The sequence below is a fragment of the Lissotriton helveticus genome, chromosome 2_1, assembly GCF_964261635.1.
Source record: "Lissotriton helveticus chromosome 2_1, aLisHel1.1, whole genome shotgun sequence".
In the NCBI taxonomy this organism is placed as follows: Eukaryota; Metazoa; Chordata; class Amphibia; order Caudata; family Salamandridae; genus Lissotriton; species Lissotriton helveticus.
In genome coordinates, this window is record NC_136059.1 from 487,377,200 (window position 1) to 487,397,234 (window position 20,035).

The 20,035-nt window shown below is 43.1% G+C and overlaps 1 protein-coding gene across 3 annotated transcripts in view; it reads right to left on the reverse strand.

Moving 5' to 3' along the window:
- Positions 1-20,035, reverse strand: part of DIMT1 (DIM1 rRNA methyltransferase and ribosome maturation factor) — a 186,665-nt gene that overhangs the window by 64,639 nt on the left and 101,991 nt on the right. For all 3 annotated transcript variants that reach the window (XM_078675138.1, XM_078675137.1, XM_078675139.1), the window contains one exon: positions 13,953-14,014. In XM_078675138.1, the coding sequence (XP_078531264.1) occupies positions 13,953-14,014 (62 nt within the window). The remainder of the gene's footprint in view (positions 1-13,952; positions 14,015-20,035) is intronic.

Below are 20,035 nucleotides of genomic sequence, written 5' to 3' on the forward strand. Positions count from 1 at the left end.
CTCGAAAAGTACACCACCAATCACAACACCCAATACAGCGTTGGAAAGGGGAGGTCCAGGAGATGGACATAGGCTATACATTTGGGTAACATATACATTACAAAGTGAAAACAATATTCGGGGTAAAGTAGTTCCTTGTGGGCGTTCTTCTGCTGTTAGGGGGTAGCATGGGCGTGTCAAACTAAACCTGTGGGCGGCAACATTGGCAGAGGGGCATGGCCCATACAACGTCACTCGCTTCCAGGGCCTGCGAGTTTCAGGCACACAGAGCGCAGCAGGCACACACAAAACACCGCGAGTTCAGTAACACAGAAACTCGCTGCACGAAGACAGAAACTCGCTGCAACATTGAAGCATCTATAGAAGTAAGCGATAGTGACAGTGGGCACATAAAGAGCGTGGGCGGGTGTAACTTACTGAGGGAGGTGACAAAGAGCGTGGGCGGGGGTTCGAGGGACGTCGCCATGTGTAAGTAAACGGAAAAAACATTCACATATGCCATGAATGTAGAAGTTGATGTTTATTCACTTCAGGCAGACACACTCGGCGCATCAGTTCTGTAACTATGCCTTATAAGGGGCGCGGCTTCCATCAACGGTGCGGCTTCCATCAACAAGACGCGTTATGTAGGAACGCTACATTCATGGCCCTCCTATTGCTATTACATACGTCACAGCCTTCACGACGCCACGCAAAGGGTTCACTAAGGAAAACAGACAGACTCGACGCTCCTGCTGCTGGCCACTCTGCTGAGCGTCTCCTGCAGCGGTGCTGCCCCCCAGCCCCCTTCTGCCCCGGACAACGTCGGGACGGGCTGCTAGTATATATATATATATATTTTTTTTTTTTGCCTAAAAGTTTATCAGTGTAGTCCGCCTCCCCTCTTAGGTCACCATACTGACTCACCAAATAAAACTAATCATTGTATACACCCCCTTTTGTGTTTTTTAGTAAGTTGACTTACTTTTCCTTCACTTCGCCCCATGTATATATTTCACGTTTGAACTTTGAATTAAATCTACCATTACTGTATGTTGGTGTATGATGTATGCACAACTACCATATTCAAAGTGAAACAATATTCAATGACTTTGTTCATTTATGTTTATTTTTGTATTATGTTACTCACTAGATGTTGGGCACACAATCCCATTATTGTTGTTGGGGTTTATATACTATTAGACGTAGGAGACCTGTTTGGGAAATCAGGGGCTGCCATCATTAGTTTGATGTCCCCTTATTAAGCACATTTAGGTGGGGTTGCCATCACTATATAACGATGTCCCCACCCACTCACAAACAGGGCATGAATTGTTTGATTTTTATGTATATTTGTATATATTTGTACAGTATTTATTGAGTATTAAGATAATATCCACTGAACATAGTATTTCCAACACAGATGTACATATGAGATTTGGTCGTTTGTATATAGAGTAAATAGACGACAATAATATGTACATATATGAGTGACATTTATTTTTATAGTTATATGTATATTCTTGTATAGATAATGATTATTAATTGTGTCAACATACTCAGTTAAAGTTTGGTTAGCATGTGATGAAATAATGGTATTTACTTTATCCAATTTACTCCTTTACTGACGGTATACATAAATGATAGAATCTTTACCATTCTTGCCCCTGTAAACTTTTATAAATATGTGACACTAAGCATTTATGCGGTTAGAATTTGTGTCAACATTATATTTTGAATTCAGTCAGATATCAACTTTTTTGTGTCAGGGAAGCTTAAGCCACGTTAACATTATGTGTCTTTTCCCCTTTTCCCGAACATTTGCCAAAATATACGTAATGATAGTATGTCTTCCGTGTCTATAGGTGTCACATGGTATGCACATGCAGCTTAAAAGTTCAGGTGTGAGGGGTTTTTAATTGACTGTGATCAAGGGCACCCCGCCCGAAACGCGTCAGTTTTCTCTCTCTGTTAAGCGTTGCTTAATAAAAAACCTTGCCTGGATATTGGATTCGTGGAGTTGTCTGTTTTCCTGGGGACCCGGGACGGCAGTTTTACTTCTTCTTGTTTTCGAGATATATATATATATATATATTTTTCTGCAAATAAAATGGATTGGTGAACACCTTTGTCTGCTGTGGCTTTGGTTCGCGTTTAAACACTGCTGTGTGTTGAAGAGGTCCACGCCTGCTGTTTCCGCCACGTTTGGCGGTCAGGATTCAGTTTTGCATTTCTTCACCGGAGTTGGTTTGCTTCCGGTTTCGTGGACCCGCTTGGGATTTGTGGCACGGTTTTTTGTCAAACTTCGAACGCTTGCGTTCCAACGATTGAACTTGGAAAAAGTACTTTGACCGTGCCCCCTGCCTACTGTGTTTACTCAACTGGCCGGCGCTGTGCAGCACCTGATCCGGAGAAGTGTCGGGAAGCGGAGGGAGGCGTTGGTTTCACTCGGCGTTCTGGACCGTTTCTGGTAAGGAGTTGCTGGCGCGCACCAGTGATATTTACTGAATAAGGCAGGCCCTAAGCAAATATCAGCATTGACAAAGCGACCATTGACGATATTTATTTATCGTTTACCAGCAGCATTTACGAACTTAAATCCAGCGGCATTTTAAGCCGTTATATTAACAACTGCAATTATGTTATCCACCGACGCTCTCAGGAGTAGGGAAATGGCGGCGGAGGCGCTATATGAGAACTTACCCATTGCAAATCCCACAAATACTCAAGCAGGTCGTACAACAAATGCGAGCAATAGCACTAAAGACCTACTTAAAACCTTGGAAAAATTGCTTCGCAGTGAACTTTCTAAATGGTGGGAGAAAAAATCATTGGACAAGTATTTGGAAGTTAACCGTGTCCCCAGGGGATTACGAGTAATGATAGTACCAACATATGAAAATCCGGACCCTAAAATGCTTCAGAGGTGGGCTGAGAACAGTCTTCAGTCATCAAGGAACATGTTATTAATTCTGACTGAATATGCCCATTCTGATAGAGAACTTTTGTTAATTGAAATAGAAAAAACTAATGCATTATTAGAGGCATCAGGCGACACTGAATTAATTGCAAATGCCCGAAAGGAAATTGATTCAAGACTCACCAAGTTGGGGCAAACAATTCAAGAACGAAAAATCAACAAGTTTGCCAGGGATAAAGAGGATTATGAGACAGGGCGCATATTTACGTTTTCACGGAAATATGATTCATACAAACGCAAGGCCATGTCCACTGGGCAACAAACAACCATCAATGCCGATGCTGGGTCAAACATCGATCCTACCTCAACCAATCAGGATAACCTTTCAGTGGCGTCTTTCAGTGGCTCCGAAGAAAGCTTATCACGTTCAGCGATAAGCTCAATTGACTTAACTAAATTCTCTATGGCTGATGAATTAAATTTTGTCAGCGAGGACCGGAGGTACTCTCTGCGCTCACGGAACATTCCTCCTCAAGCAGACAAAGCGGCAGCCAACAGCGACGCTGCAGGAAACGCAGCGCCAAAAAGAGGTGGCAAACGAGGCAAGACTCGCAAGAATTGGAACAATTAACGAGTGAGCATGATAATACTGTAATCAACTTGACTGATTTGACTTTATCCAAGGCAGAGGAACAACTTCTCTCGCTAGGATTGTCGTATTGTCCCCCTAACGACTTTTCCTATGTCCAAGCACGGATTGATGTTTTTAAATTTATCAGAAAGATTAAATTGCAAAAATATTTTTTATTACATCCTGATAATGCATCAATACATGCTGTGTCTGATGAGATAACATCTAATGTCAAATCTTTGCAGGTTAAAGATCTACAGGGCTTACAGTCATTATTGTCTCTAGACCATGAAAGCAACACGCAAACTGATTTGTCAGTAAGTCAGGTCATGAATGTTAATTGTTCTCCACCCACTACCTTCCGTGGAAAATCAACTTTTTTACCTTTGATGCCTAAGGACGCTGTTGACGTCTTTAGTGACAGGATTATAACAGAATTCAAATCTTTGAATAAAAAGGTGCTGAAAAAGAAAAGACAGGTCGATTTTAATAACATGCAATATAGGAGACTTGTAAAGAAGATCCAGGGCAATGACCAGGTCATCGTCAAAAACTCTGATAAGGGAGGGAATACAGTGTTATGGGCGAAGTCTGACTACACTATTGAAGCAAACAGGCAACTTGGTGATGTATCATGTTATACAAAGTGTACTAAATTCACGATGTTAAAAAGCCATGAAAACACGAGAAAAAACATCAATCGTTGGTTTCGAAATGGCTTACTCACCAAAGAGGAAACTAAATTTCTCAATGTTGCACACCCTATCACTCCTTTGTTTTATCTTTTGCCCAAAATCCATAAATGCACCATTCCTGTCCCAGGCCGTCCCATCATCTCAGCTCTAGGCAGCATGAATGAGAACATCTCGAAATATGTTGATTTTTTTCTGCAACCCCATATGTTTTCCCTTCCCTCATTTTTGAAAGACACCACAGATTTTTTGGTCAAAGTTAGTCACGTCACGTGGTGTCCTGATTATTGTTTTCTGGTGATGGATATAGAGGCACTTTACACCAGCATTAACCATGAGCAGGGACTCCATGCAGTTGAATATTTCTTGAACAGCAGAGAGGCAGACTTTAGAAATCACAACCTAATGCTCATGGACATGATAAAGTTGTGCCTTGTCAATAACTATTTCCAATTTGGGAAGGAGTTCTTTCACCAGGAGCGAGGGGTGGCCATGGGTTCATGCTTCTCCCCCAGCTATTCCTGCCTCCATGTTGGCTGGTGGGAGAGGCATGTTCTCGAGGTCACTCACACACATTGGCTTCCTCATCTTGTGCATTATTGGCGCTTTATCGATGATATTTTTATCATCTGGCGAGGCACCCAAGATCAGGCAGCGGCATTTGTGAGAGATGTCAACGTCAATGACAGGAATCTGAGGTTTACGGCTAGTATCACTTCTGATGCGGCTGAATTCCTGGATGTCCAGCTTTACATTGATCAGAACACCATTCAGACTAAGCTCCATAGAAAAAGCACTGCGGGCAATTCCATCTTGCATGCCCGCAGTGCTCACCCGACCCATACTATCAATAGTATACCCTTGGGTGAATTCATCAGAATAAAAAGAATCTGCAGTAGCCCTGACAGCTTGGAACAGTGTTTAAGGGAATCTAGGACTAGATTTCTGAGGCGAGGTTATAGTGGAGCCATTCTTGATCAGGCCTTGGCAAAGGTTGGTGTTCGGTCTCGAGAGGATCTCCTCACTCCCAGGAACAAGGAGAAGAGGGACACTACTGAACAGGGCTCTGTTCGGTTTATCACCACTTTTTGTTCTCAGATCTCTAAGATTAGCCAAATCATTCGATCTGAGTGGCCAATTGTATTAACCGACGTCATCTTAGCACCATTTTTGCCCAAATCACCGGCCATCACTTTTAGGAGGGCTCCGTCTATGAAAGACGCATTAGACAGAACACAGCCAGAACTGCCACCTAAAACCAATTGGTTAAACAAATTAGGTTTTTTTAGATGTACGTCGTGTCGTGCCTGTACATTTGCTGAGAATGGAACCCACTACACCTCGGCTTTCAATGATAAGTTGATCCCCATAAAAGAACATCTGACATGTCGCAGCGAATATGTAGTGTACCAACTTACCTGCACATGTTCTTTATCCTATATAGGGAGTACTAAACTCCCTGCATATCAGCGTATCCTGCAACATATCCGAGCCATTGTTAACTCGGATATGACTTATCCGGTGGCTCGCCACTTCAAAGCTGTACATGATAAAAAATTAAAAGATCTAAAGTACACTTTGCTGTGTTCGGTGGCCAACCCAGGCAGAGGGGGGGATCGTGAAAAGCTGTTGCGTCAAAAAGAGGCGTTTTTTATTTTATTACTTGACACCCGGGCCCCCAATGGACTTAATGCCTTTGATGAATTACACCACTTTCTATGAGGTTGAGTGACGTATTATCCATCTGACCTGAATCTAAATATTTCTAAAAATGACTAAAGAAAATGAATCTGTTTGTTGTATTTTTTGCACAGTATTATGGGTGAGTTTTCATAATGGTTCTTCCGCTGACATTATTAAAGTTTTTTATTGTATTATGCAATGAATTTTAGACATTGACACTTTAGCATGAAGGCACTTTTTGTATTCACTCCTCTGAGGGGGCATGCATGATAAGAAAAATTATGTATTGATTTGAGCAAGAATATTATTAATACCTTTGGACGTAGATTAAATAGACCATCATGATTGCACTGGCAATGAACTGTTTTCACATTTTGATCTGTTTATCATTTTTTGATATTTTATCATTTTTGTTGCTGATCTTGTGATACATATGTTTCGTTTGGCATTTTTAATCGTCTAGGTCCTCAGGTTAAAGCATTGAGATCTAATTTGGTTTTGAGGCCTTATTACTATTGCTATATTGATAAACACCAACTCGATTTATAATTTTTAATGCACTATGCAGTGATGTTGTGCCCCCCAGCTCTTATTGATGTAAACAGACAATTTTGAGTGTAATAATGTGTTGAATGTTGATTTAACGTTCATTTGCTTTCATGCCACCCTTGCGTCCTGTTTCTTTAGGCGCTTGGGCTTTTATTGTCAATTTAATGCTCGTCCTACTCCTGACGCGTCATGTGATCAAGCTCCGCTTGCGGAGCGAAACGCGTCAGGGAGGGCACTGGCTCTTACATTTTTCTGCAAATAAAATGGATTGGTGAACACCTTTGTCTGCTGTGGCTTTGGTTCGCGTTTAAACACTGCTGTGTGTTGAAGAGGTCCACGCCTGCTGTTTCCGCCACGTTTGGCGGTCAGGATTCAGTTTTGCATATATATATATATATATACACACACACATATATATATATATATATATATATATATATATATATATACATACACACATGATTAATGCAAAATGGTAGAACTGTACCATCCTTTTACTTTTGTAGTAATGCTAATCAAATATCTCTGCTACTCTCTAATGGTTGATACAGCTTATCTATTCTGCACTAGAATAACAACTGTTCAATAAATTCTTATTGACAAAACGCCCAGTATGTTTACTCTGTGTATCTCTGAGACCAAGTGAGCGAGCACGAGTGACTAGGTGAAAGGCAGTAAATTATTTCCACGATTCTGAGGGATCCGGGTTGTCATGTTCTGGGGTTGCCAAACACTATTCTCTCCCCGATAAGAGGAGATTCTAGTGGCACTCTGAGCTAGCTGAAACAGACAGGCTAACATATCCGGTGGGGGTGCACGGAACCAGTCTGCCACCAATCCCACAGTTTATGTTATCCAAACTCGCAGATCCTGTATAGGGTATTTAGGAACTACACAACATTATCTGGAAGAGCCCTAACACAGATTAACAGAAATATGCGTTTTTCTTCAGGAAGGCACCCATATACATTACTGCAAATGTCCTTTCATATACAAATTGCAGGTTCTCTAAAACTTCTTTCTAAAATAGCACTTGTGTAGGATGCCAAATGTTAGACCTGGTGGCATCTTTGGCGTGTTTTTTCCTGTCTTTTTGCTTCTGCCCTCCTGTTTTTGACTGTGTGCTGCATTTAGTTTTTGCTGGTTCTAGAACTTAGGACAGTTTACCAAAGCTGATCAGTGCTAAAGTGCAAGTGTTACCTGTGTAAATTGTGATTGTTTATCCATGATTGGCTTATTTGATTTACTGGTAAGATCCTAAAGAAGTGCACTATGTGTACCTAGGGCGTTGTAATTTAAATGCTACTAGTGAGCCTGCAGCCCTAATTGTGCCATCCACGGGTAGCCCTACAACCATGTCTCAGACATGCCACAGTAGGGTCTAAGAGTGCAGTTTTATGGTTTAAATCTTTTATTAAGTAATGCAGGAATAAGCATGTAGTAAACGTGCCGTACAAGGCCCATCGCCGTTACTGGCAAGTGCACTGGTATTACATGGAGCAACAATTAAATACATTCCCACCCACCGCCCAAAAGAAAAAGGAAGGAGAAAGAGAGGAAGAAGAAAAAAGCCCATGCCATGTCGACCTGGCAAGTGCACTCACTTGCCAGGCCCTAACCTTCCCTTTTACTACATGTAATCTTTTGTTGTCTTTTATTTTGTTAAATACAAGGTCAGCGGTAAAACATCACCAGGACCTATTTATTTTGCTTACCACCCAGAAGCCAGATATATTGTGCTTAACAGAGACGTGGTTTGGTGACTCGTCACTCCCCGCTCTGTTAGCGGCTCTCCCCCTTACCTATGTGGCTCTTCGAGCAGACCGCCCTGCTGGGAAAAAAGGAGGCGGTGTGGCGATTATCGCTAAAACTGAGTACAACTTTCAGTTACTACCATCTGCCTTCATAGACTCTGTTGAGTATCTGGTAGCTCGGTCTAATATTTTCTCCCCTCCTCTGATTTGTTTACTTACCTACCGTCCCCCTCAGAATACTCCTCACTTCACGACAGCCTTTCAAGATCTAGTAGCCACGCTGACGGTTAATCATGCCTCCCTCCTTATACTGGGGGACTTCAACTACTGGCCCGATGATCCGTCTGAATGTCAGGCCTTGAAACAGTTCTCTGATTTCCTTCAGTCTCTGAATTTTATTTCCCGTGTTCAGGTGCCCACTCATATCGGTGGACACGTGCTCGACCAAGTTTGGTCCTTTAACTATTCTATCTCCTCAGTAGCAGTGTCTCCCTGTCCTTGGTCCGATCATGCCATCATTTTCTTTACCCTCCATCTTAGCTTACCACCCAGGATTCCGCGGGAAAAGAACGTCTGGGCCAGGAACTGGAACCGGGTCGATTTGACCTCGTTATCATCTTCTCTCCTAGCCACTGTGCCAGACTTAGATGGTTTACCTTCGTCAGCACAAGTCACTGGGATTGATACCTGGCTTACGGAAGGCTGCGACCCAGCGGCGCCCCTACGCCGGATTTCAATTAAAAGATCCAAGGAGGCGAACAGATGGTTTGACACTAACCTTAAAGATAAGAAATCGTCCCTTCGGCGCGCTGAAAGACTGTGGAGAAGGGAATATTGTCCCCTTCTGAAAAGTCGCTACTTAACACTACGGCAGGACTATAAGAAACTGATTGTTGAAACCAAAACCACTTACTTTTCATCAAAAATTTTAGCAGCTGAGAACCAACCACGAGAAATTTTTTCGATAGTTAAGGAGTTAGCCTTCTCAGATAGGAGTACATCGAAACACCTTCCTACTCAGACCCTCTGCGACTCATTACATTCTTACTTTATTGATAAAGTGCTTAACATTAAAAACAACATTCCCCCTCCATCTGCTTCTTATGTTGACCCTTGCCCACCAGCCCTGCCGCTTAGCCTAACATCAATTCCTCCTATCACGGAAACCGGGTTCCGGGAAACTCTGCTGAAAGTTAAGTCGGGCTCACCAGCTGACATCTGCCCGGCTCGTATTTTGCAGCAAATTTTCTCGGTCTGCACACAGCCCCCGATCATTTTCCTAAATAGTTCCCTCTCTCAGGGAGTTGTGACCCCGGCCCTTAAAGTGGCAACTATTGTGCCCATTCTGAAAAAACCTGGGGCCGACCCTGCAATTTCTTCTAACTATCGGCTCATCTCCTTGCTGCCATTCTTGGGCAAGGTGCTTGAGCGGCATGTTGCCTCGGTGCTTAGCACCCATGTTGAGGCCACGGGAGGCTTGGCGTCCTGCCAGGCTGGCTTCCGCCCCAAACACTCGACTGAGTCTGTGGTGGTGTCGGTCCTAAATACCCTCAGGGAGGGTCGGGACCAAAATAAACATCAAGCCCTGGTGCTCCTCGACCTCTCCGCCGCTTTCGATACGGTGGATCATTCCATCTTGCTCTCACGTATCGGAGCAGCGGGAATCGGGGGGTCAGCACTAGTGTGGCTCTCGTCCTTCTTGCGGGATCGCACACAGGCGGTCCGGCTGGGAGAGTTCATGGCAGACCCTTTGAAGATCACTTGTGGTGTTCCCCAAGGTTCCTCTCTTTCTCCCCTATTGTTCAATCTTTACATCTACCCTCTGATCTTTGCACTTCAACAGCTGGAGGTCGCGGTGTATAACTATGCGGATGACCTCCAGCTGGTCTTCGACCTGTCTTCCTCTCCTCACGCTATTTCCAATTTACAGTCTATTATGATTATTATCAGGGACTGGATGAGCCACAACCATCTGAAGCTCAATCCGGACAAAACCGAGTTGGTGCTCACTGGTGGCTCCTCCAGTCCCTGGAACTCTTCCTTTTGGCTTCTCACTCTTGGTACCCCTCCCCTTCCTTCTTCTACGGTAAAAACTTTGGGTATAAAAATTAATCACCAGCTCACCCTTCACTCACAGGTTGCTGCCATTGTCTCTTCTTGTTTCCTTATGCTCCGAACTATCCGTATTGTTTCCCGTTTCTTTTCCCCGTTGGCACTTAAACTCATTATGTCTGCCCTGGTCATCTCCCGGCTAGACTATGCCAATGCCCTTTACAACGGCATTCCGGCATACAGCCTCCGCAAACTCCAGCTGGTGCAGAACCAAGCAGCCCGGCTGGTGTATGGCCTTCCCCGGTTCCATCATTCTACACCTCTTTTGAAGGAACTACACTGGCTGCCTGTCCGGCAACGCTCACTTTTTAAGATGGGGTGCATGGTCTTTCAGGCAAGACAGGGAACGGCTCCGGCCTTCATTTCATCACTTCTAACCAACTACGTTCCCGTCAGACAACTTCGTTCGTCGGATCGGTCCCTACTTCAAGTCCCTCGTTTCACTAGGAAAAAATGGGGAGGCTCTAATTTTTCCTTCTTAGCTCCGGTATTCTGGAACTCCCTGCCGGACCACCTTCGAAGTTCTAAACAATATTCGGCCTTTCGCAAGGGCCTGAAAACCTTTTTGTTTGCTCAGGCCTTCCCACTCTAAATGGTCCATTACTAGGTTATTGCAAGCCGTTAAAGCGCCAAGAAACCGCAATGGTGTACGATGCGCTATATAAGCTTTTTAAATTCAAATTCAAATTCAATGCATCCTGAAGGTCGGGCCAAGGTAGTACCATGTGCAGGGTGCAGTGTATGTGAAAGGTAAGACATGTACTGGTGTGTTTTACATGTCCTGAAAGTGAAATATTGCTAATTCCATTCTTCACTATTGCAAGGACTTTCTCATAGGTTTTCATTGGAGCTGCCTTGTAACATCTAACAAGTGTAACTTCCAATTGGGAAGAGCTAGAGAGTTGGAGCTTGAGGTCCCTAAACTGACATTTTAAAAATACATCTTTTAGTGAAGTTGATTTTTAAACTGCGTGTTTGAAAATTAGCAATTTTAGTAAGTTATGATTGCGGCTTTGGGAACGGATGTTGTGCCTATTCTATCAGCTAGGTTAGGCCACCATTTAAACTGAACGACGAAACACCTTAGCTGATAATTATTGACTCACACTACTTGTAACTTTGATCAAGTATTGTATTTTAGTTTAACTTGACCTTTTTCGTATTTTTGGTTTCTCCATGCATTGTATTCTGGAGTATTCTTTTTTTTGCTTTTTGCTCTTGATAGAACAAAACAATTAAATTGGGAACATTTAAATGTGAAGTTACTTGTATTTCTCGGTCCAGAAACCAACCTTGGTCCTGAAGATAACCTAAAGTAAAAAGGGAATTCTGAAACGCTTCAACCAGATTATGCACTAGGGAGTCTGGACTAAATAGTGATCAAAGTTAGGCAACTCTAAAAAAGGAATAGGTGGCTGAGTGGGCTTCAGATTAACCCCCTAAGTGTGCAACTACTAAGAGCTTGCTCTATCTAGAGCAAAAAAAATACTCCAGAATGCAATGCACTGGTTACTGGGCTAATGCAATTATTTTGATTTTTATGCAGAATGAGTATATGTCGTTTAAGATTGTGAAAAAAGCTGTTGCACAATGTTTTGATACTGTTGTCAGATAAATATGGAAAGTGTTTATGGATAACGCAATAATAAAATGAATGAATGACAAAAATAAGAAAAAGGTCAAGTTAAATTAAAATACTTGATCACAGATACGAATAGTGCGAGTGAATAATTATCAGCTTAGATATTTAGTTACTCAACTTTTATAAAGTGGGCATTTTCTTGCTTCCTTCTTTTTTTTAACTGTGTTATGTTATTGTACTGTAGTCCTCCTTACTCAAAGCGCCGGGACACTCTTTTTGAGTAGCCGTGCGCTATACAAAAGTAAATATAACATAACAAAATATAACAAATGCATCTGCCTGCCAGTTAAATCCATGTCTGGGGGAGGGGGACAGCTGGGCTTTTTTTGCATTCGCTCTAGACAGTCACACAAAATGAAGCGGAGGTGTGCCCTGCATATCCTGATGGCTCATCACTAGGCTGTTGCGTCTTCCTGAGTTAGAGTGGTAGGAGGAGTGTCACTGACAGATGAATAGGGCCTGTCCCCACACAAAGCTGTTTCCACCCCCCTGTAGTGTGTCTGGAGCCAGGTCAAGGAAAAGCAGGGTCTTGTATACTTCAAAGACTTTCCTTTGAGGTTTACCTACTTCAAAGGCAGAAACTGATATAAGTGCTGGAGATTGGACATCATAACTTAAGAGCACGTATGGACTAAAGGACACACTGTTGAGAAGAAGAGCTGGAGAAGCTGTCAGGAGGGACTGACACTTTGCTGTTTTGCTTTGCTGTGTTGGACGTTGCTTCTGTCTTGAGCAGTGAAAGGACTGGGCCTTGCTTTTTGCATCCTGCTTCCAAGGATCTCCAAGGGCTTGTGTGTGCTTGCCTCCTGTTAAGAAGCCTCAGAGCCATCAAAGACTTAATCTTCAGCCCCTGAACTACTCTGCTAGAGTTCTGACCTGCCAAGTGGTACCTAGTCGAGTTATGGGCCCTTGGAGGTGGTTTGGCTGCTAAAGAACCAAGAACATCCACACATCAACTCTCAGCACCTATTTTCCCTGATGCAGCACTGCCGTGCGGTTGAAAAACCCACGCATAGCTGCAGTGCGGCTGAAAAATTGGCGAATCGCCTGCTGTGCGGCTGAGAGATCGCCACAGCCAGAGTCCCAAGCACCGTGTCACCGACGTTTGGCACCTGCCCCGACTTTGGGGCAGCACTAACTGTGCAGCTGAAGAAATTAACATATCACCTGCTTCACAGCTAGGTAACTGATGCAGTACCTGTTCCGCTGCGACCGCATTGGCACAGCGTGTATGGATTTTCAGCGCGTTATCCCTGTGTGCCAAGTTTTTCATCGCTTAGCCTAGCATAAGGAACCGAGGCTGCATGTCTCGAGATCGACACATCACCTCTCCTCGCAGAAAGGAATCAATGAATCACCTCCCCTGTGCTTCAGTAAGGAATTGACGCATCACCTCTCGTAAGAGTAAAGAATCAACGCATTGCTTTGCTTTTCTAGTGCATAATCTCCCCTGTTTTTGTCTTTGATTTGATGCATCCCAGGTACTTTGTGCTAAAAGATTTATATGAACTGAAATGTTTTGAACCTTTTAAAAGTGATATCTTTGTATGTTGGATTTATGTCATTTTGGTTTTGTTTTATTCGGATAGAAATTGGCTATTTGTTTAAAGTAGTGTGGTGTCAGTTTGTACGTTTTTCACTGTGTTACTGTGTGTGTTTGTACAAATGCTTTACACATTGCTTTGGAGATAAGCCTGACTGCTTGTACCAGGCTACCAAGGGAGGTGAGCACGGGTTATCTTACCTGTGTGACTCCCTTATCCTGACTAGAATAAGGGTCCCTACTTGGACAGGGTGCAAACCTCTGCCAACTAGAGACTCCCATTTCTAACACCGAAGAATATGTGGTACGTAAAACCCTGACTGTGCTCATACGAGTAATGTACAAAACTAAATAGGTTGTACTCATGACTACACACAACAGAAACGTAAGAAGGAATATTAGAAACGAACAATAAAATCATAATAATATGAAGAAATAGAAACTTACGTGCCCTGTACCCTCTTTTGAAGTTCAGCGACAAGTCGTGTATCGAGTTCACAAGCAACTACCTGCCAAAAAAAAAGACAAAACACAACATAACTGCATCATGATGCTCTTAGCTTCAACAGCCGCCACTGACTAGCATAAATACTTGATTCTTATTTTTTCGTTCTGCTCAGTCCTCCAAACTAGAGCAATGGGCTATTGAAAATAGTCAAACGGCTGTAAGAATCAAGTATTTATGAAATTAGGGCATTTTACCCTCAATCGTGTGCCAAGTGAAGTCACTAAAAGGCAGGCACTACTGTAGATCTAAAGTCTTGTGGTCACGCGGGGAAATCACACTAAAACCTGATCACTGGCTCCACAAAACAAAAAGATTAATAGCAAGAATCAAAGATGAATTAAGATACCAGGATATGTTAACTGGTCTATGCTAGGTCTATAAAGTCGCTGAGATTAGTGGATTATAACAAAACTAAACAAAAAGGCTAATGTGATAACAGCAAGAGCTGCTCAATCAAGATAACATTATTGACGACATCTGCAAACATGAAATACTAATCCTAGCTCTAATGGTGGTATGGTATTCTTTTGATTTCACAGTATTCATGGTTGAAACACTGCCTGAAATGACAGAATGATATCAAAACAAGCACTGCTGCTTTAGAAGTGATTTACTGATTAGTGAGTCTGTGTGTGTGTGTGCAGTGTGTATTAGTGGTTGTGTGGGAATAAGCCAATTGCTGATTGATTAGTGTGGGCATGGAAGGTTGTATGAAAGGTTGGATGCAGAGGTTACACGAATCTTACAGGCTGAAGCCTCATATAGTAGCAGTGATGATGACAATTGCCAAGAACAGCCAATGTTATGCCAAAATAAGCATTACACCACGAATGCCCCCATTGTACTAAGAATGCCAACACTATACAAAGAATTAACACCAGTGCTAACGATTACTCAGCAGTAGGTTCCATTGTGCCATGGATGCCCACAAGATTTGTAAAATTATCATCATATATTTAGATTTAACATACTCCCAGTTCAGAAAACAAGCATTTGCAAAGCAATAGGTCTCGCATTTACGCGAGTTTGAGCTACTGACATTGCAAATAACAATGTCTTTTATTTTTGTTTTTAAAACATAAATATAAGGCATTGTCATTTACAATCCCAATAGCTTAAACTCGTGTAAATGTGAAACCTATTGCATTGCAAATGCTTGTTTTTCCAGACTACTTGGCAAGTGTTTTCATGTCATGCATGATGACAACCGATTTGCAGTTATCACGTTATGGGGAAACTGCGACGGGCTGTTTGATGGGTGAGGGTATGCAAGAGACAGGCACACAAGCTGTAAGAACTAAAATACATAAGCAGTTAGACTGCACCAGCCTAACCATAGGAGCACAAGGATGCTGTGAGTATGCATAAAAAAAAGCGTGTTAATCAGAAAATCTGTTCTATATGGTAACATGTACCAGGCACAGACTATGCTGAACAAATACAATGATGCCAAGAAGGGCAAGGATGGGAATTGGTGACACGATCAGTAGACATAAGCCGTTATTTGTTTTCATTTTTAAAGCAGGAAAAGGCACAGCTTACTCCTAAATAAATGCACCCTATGAACGAGGAAGGAAGTGGAAAAGCAATCAAGGCTCACACCCGAGCAAAAACGACAGCATCTTTAAAATGCTCAGATTCCACCTACTGCTAGGCTGAAGGAACCTTACATTTTGGAGCCGGTATGTATGCCCCAACACCCTCCCAAGCTCCAGAAGACTCCCAAAGCCAGGTACACCCTAGTTGGGTCATGGCTCAGACCCTAGGCAGACTGGCACCCCGCATGTGTGAGCATGAGAGGTGACGTGCCTGGTAGGTTGCCGTCCCGAAAGGGAAGATCAAATCAGCAACATGTACAGAGAATGAAGTATACGTGTCACCTCACCAGATGTGGCCTGTGGCAGAAACCGAAGCAAAAATGCCTGAGCAAACAATGAAACATCAGTCCAGGACATGTACTACACACCACAGAGGAAGCTCAAAGAACTACATCCGACAGGAGCCAAACAGTGGTTCACAGCGGTCTGATCACACAAACAAACAGAATTGCTCACTGTCGCACACTTCCATGAGGACCCCATTCAAAACAGCAGCTGCAGGATTTAGAGTGGCAGGTCGGCATCGAAGGTGGGCACAATCTTTTACTACTGTCACTCCAAGTGTATATAATAATACACTACTCCCCACGAGAGGCAATGCACTCTGCTCAGCAAGACGTATCAACATACAGCTCTTCCAGTGGAGAAACCCAACTCAACACACACTGCACAACGAATCAGGATACACCTAGATAACAGCACATGCACACACGTCAGGGCACAGGACAGGCATTTTGCAGAACAAGCAGGCACCTCCTTGAAGTATTCCAATGCTTGCAAAAAAAGGTCAATGGCAGTACTAAAGGATTCATATTCAATCCATTTTGAACACTGCAACACTATTTTACGGACTATAAATAATTGCTAGACACTCAATTTTTCCATAATGCTATCCAATGAGTCAGTACTAGGGTCAACTCAGTAAACCTCGGATGTATAGTGCCTTTCAAACAGTGAAGAGTTCACGGAGGCTGCAATGAAATATGTGCCAGACATAAATGAAAGCATGGCAGCAACCTTGCTAGGATATTTTTAGGGGAGTCTGGCGAAAGCATGCTGAAGCCTCAATTGCTCAATATTCATTCACTAAAGTAAACAAGGTGTGAGGCAGTTCAAAACAAACATGGCAGGAGGGGTGACCGAAGCGGATGGCAAAATATTCAATGACTGGCCGAAAGCATAAACAAGCATTTGCAATGCAATAGGTTGCGAATTAAGAAAGTTTGAGCCATTGGTATTGTAAATGACAAATGTGTTATTTATGTGTTGGTTTTGAAAATAGCGAAATTAATAGCTTTGTCATTTAAAATGCCAATATATTTTTTTTTGTAGAGTTTTATATAGCGCGAACTAGACCCGAACCGAATCAGGTATCAGAGCGCTTTACATAGCACAAGTTACGTTTTTTTTTTACAAGTTACGTTTTTTAGGACACACACTTTCATTTTAGGCACGCGGAGATTAAGTGATTGGCCCAGAATCACAGGAGGCGTTTGGTGTCGTTACTGAGACTCAAACCTAGATCCCCAGGTCCGAGGTCGAGCGCCTTAGCCGTTAGGCCAGCTCCTCTCCCAATAGTTTTAACTTTCGCAAATGTGACACCTATAGCATTTGTAATGCAATGTGTATTGTATTAACGTGACTTAGATGTATTGATATTACAAATAACAATGGCTTTAATTTAATTTTTAATAATTAATACTTAAATAAAAGTTATTGTAATTTATAATGGCAATAGCTTAAACTTTGGTAAATAACTTTTGTGAAGATTATGTTCAGTGCATTTTATTGTGACTAAAATCCAAGAACAGAAGTGAAATATTAACATCTTTTTGTGACATTTGTAATAAAGCTTGAAACATAGAGAGAAAATATTTGAACCAGTTGTTGTTGAATGGTTGCACAGATTGATGCTGTGGTGGCGCTGAGTGATGTTGTGGTTGCGACGAGTGATGCTGTGGCTTTCAGTGATGCTGTGGTAGCGCATAGTAGTAATGTGGTGCCCCTGAGTGATGCTGTGGGGATGTGATAGAGTGAGTGCGATAGATCGATAGAGGGGGGGCGATAGATAAATAGAGTGTTGGCGATAGAGTGAGTGCGATGGATACTCAGATAGAGTGAGTTAATAATTTTCTGCTGTGGGCAGCGTGCTCCTCAGAAGCATTCCCCAGGTAAAGGGAGGCTTTATGTGAGCAGCATTCCAGGCAATTTACAGTGATGTATGACGAGAGAGGCAGAGAATGTGATGAGGATTGCCGACCCGCAGGCCTCCATTTTTGCTGATGCGCATGAATCTCAGTAATTAGTCTGCACACAAAGTGATAAATGTATCCCCCTTAGCCGTAGCCGTTGAACCACTGGCTCTATGTGTTGCATGCATGCGTTAATGTGGCAGTCTATTTTGGCCAGCAGGCGCACTCACAACACAATGAAAATGAACTACTATTCCCCAATGTAACGGTACTCAATTCATCCACCTTAGAAGCTGGAAGTGTGAGTTGGTCTTGCCAGGATGTGAATTGATGACCTTCATTACATAACTGCAGATGTGTGCAGCGAGCATTTAAAACACATAAAAATCTTGCTGTGAATGTGTGTGCGTGTGTGTGCGCGTTTGTGCGTGCATGCATGTGTGTGAAAGAATTAAGCACTAAATAGCACGTGTGTGAGTTGGTCCTGCCAGGATGTGAACTGAGGACCTTTATTACATAACTGAAGATGTCAGCAGCGACCGTTTAAAACACAGAAAAATCTTTCTGTGAATGTGTGTGTGCGTGCGCGCATGTGTGTGAAAGAATTAGCACTAAATAGCACGTGTGTGAGTTGGTCCTGCCAGGATGTGAACTGATGACCTTTATTACATAACTGAAGATGTCAGCAGCGAGCGTTTAAAACACAGAAAAATCTTGCTGGGAACGTGTGTGTGTGTTTTCCTGGTCGTGGCGTGCGAGGCTTCCTTTCAAGTCGGGTGGGGGAGCAGGGGAGCAAGTAAGTGGGAGGGAATAGCTCTCGGCATTGCTGGGTGGGCGGGGGAGCAGCAGCCTGTGGTGTGAGAGACAAATGTTGGGGTGAGGAGGAGGGAGGGGGAAGAGAGTGCGCTGCAGAGGAAGAGGCTGAAGGTGGGAGGGCGGGGAAGATAGCGAAAGGGTGAGAGAAGAGGCATTGCGCAGAGGGGGGCGGGGGAGAGCATTCCTTTGAAGTGTGAAGCTCTCGGCATTGCTGTGGCGGGTCTGATGCGATAATGGAGGCGGCTCGGGGATCAAACGGCAAGCGCGTGCACGGGCACATGCATTCGGCGAAATGAGGAGTTGAAGCACAGAATGGTGCCATATTGAAACTGGACAAGACTGAGGGCACAGAAGAGAAGCCCAGCAAGTATTCACAGCATGAAGCAGAGGTGGGAAAACATGAATTAGAAGTGAGGGAACTGTGTGTTCTAGATGAGAGAAATGTCTCTGTGCTGCCCTAGGGGTGTATCCTTGCAGCGCCACACCTGTACAGAATCTGGCTTTTGAGCCCTGTATCGAGGGATGTATGACAACTGATAAATCAATTCTTATTGTACATTGAGTCATGGGCCACCCGCAATTTAGGTATGAATGCACTGCTCTGGTTCCTTCAACAAAATCAATGAGCAATCTTAGTGTCTTCGCTATAGATAAAATACCCCATATGTATTTTCGGTAGCCTTCTGTCTGCACTTCAACTGTTGTACTAAGGGGTGTCAAAAGACACAAAAATAAACAGTGGAGCAACCAATGTAAAATACTTTGAGATCACACATTTTACACTGACAACTCAGCGGTGTGCCCCTGTATGTGTTGTGGGGCATGTATTCATCGGCTTTGTGAAGAGATTTGGATAGCATTGCATCTCCCACGGTTTAATAAAGCTGTCTTTGTTAGAGGCTGGACTGCACGGTCTTCTACATTTTAAGTGTACACTGTTAAACACTCATCCGTTTGGGCTGGGCTATAATTAATTACGCCTTCTCTCCATTACCACTGGCCATTTATACAATCTTTCAGAGTTCTATTAAGACTGTTCGCAACCACAAGCTTTCAGAAACAAGCAAACTTCTTGGATTGTAGCACTGCCCGCTCAAAAAATATCTCCCTGCTTCCAGCTCACCAACAGCTGCACATAAAATTTAAAAGAAGAGTGAGAATGTGAAGCCAGATTTACAGTAGGGATGTGGCAGAGGCAGGAAGAAAAGCAGGGGTATCGGGCGGTAGGGTCCGAATTGAGTCAGGATATAAAACACAATAGCGTGTAGAAGTAGGTGGAAAACTGAAAGTATGTGGTAGACTTTGGAGAGCATAATATGTGGCAAAAATTACACATGAAAGAACAGGGAAAGGGAGTGGTATGAGAAGATGGCTGATAGGAAGCAGTGAGTGACGAAAGGGCTATGGAAAGAAAGT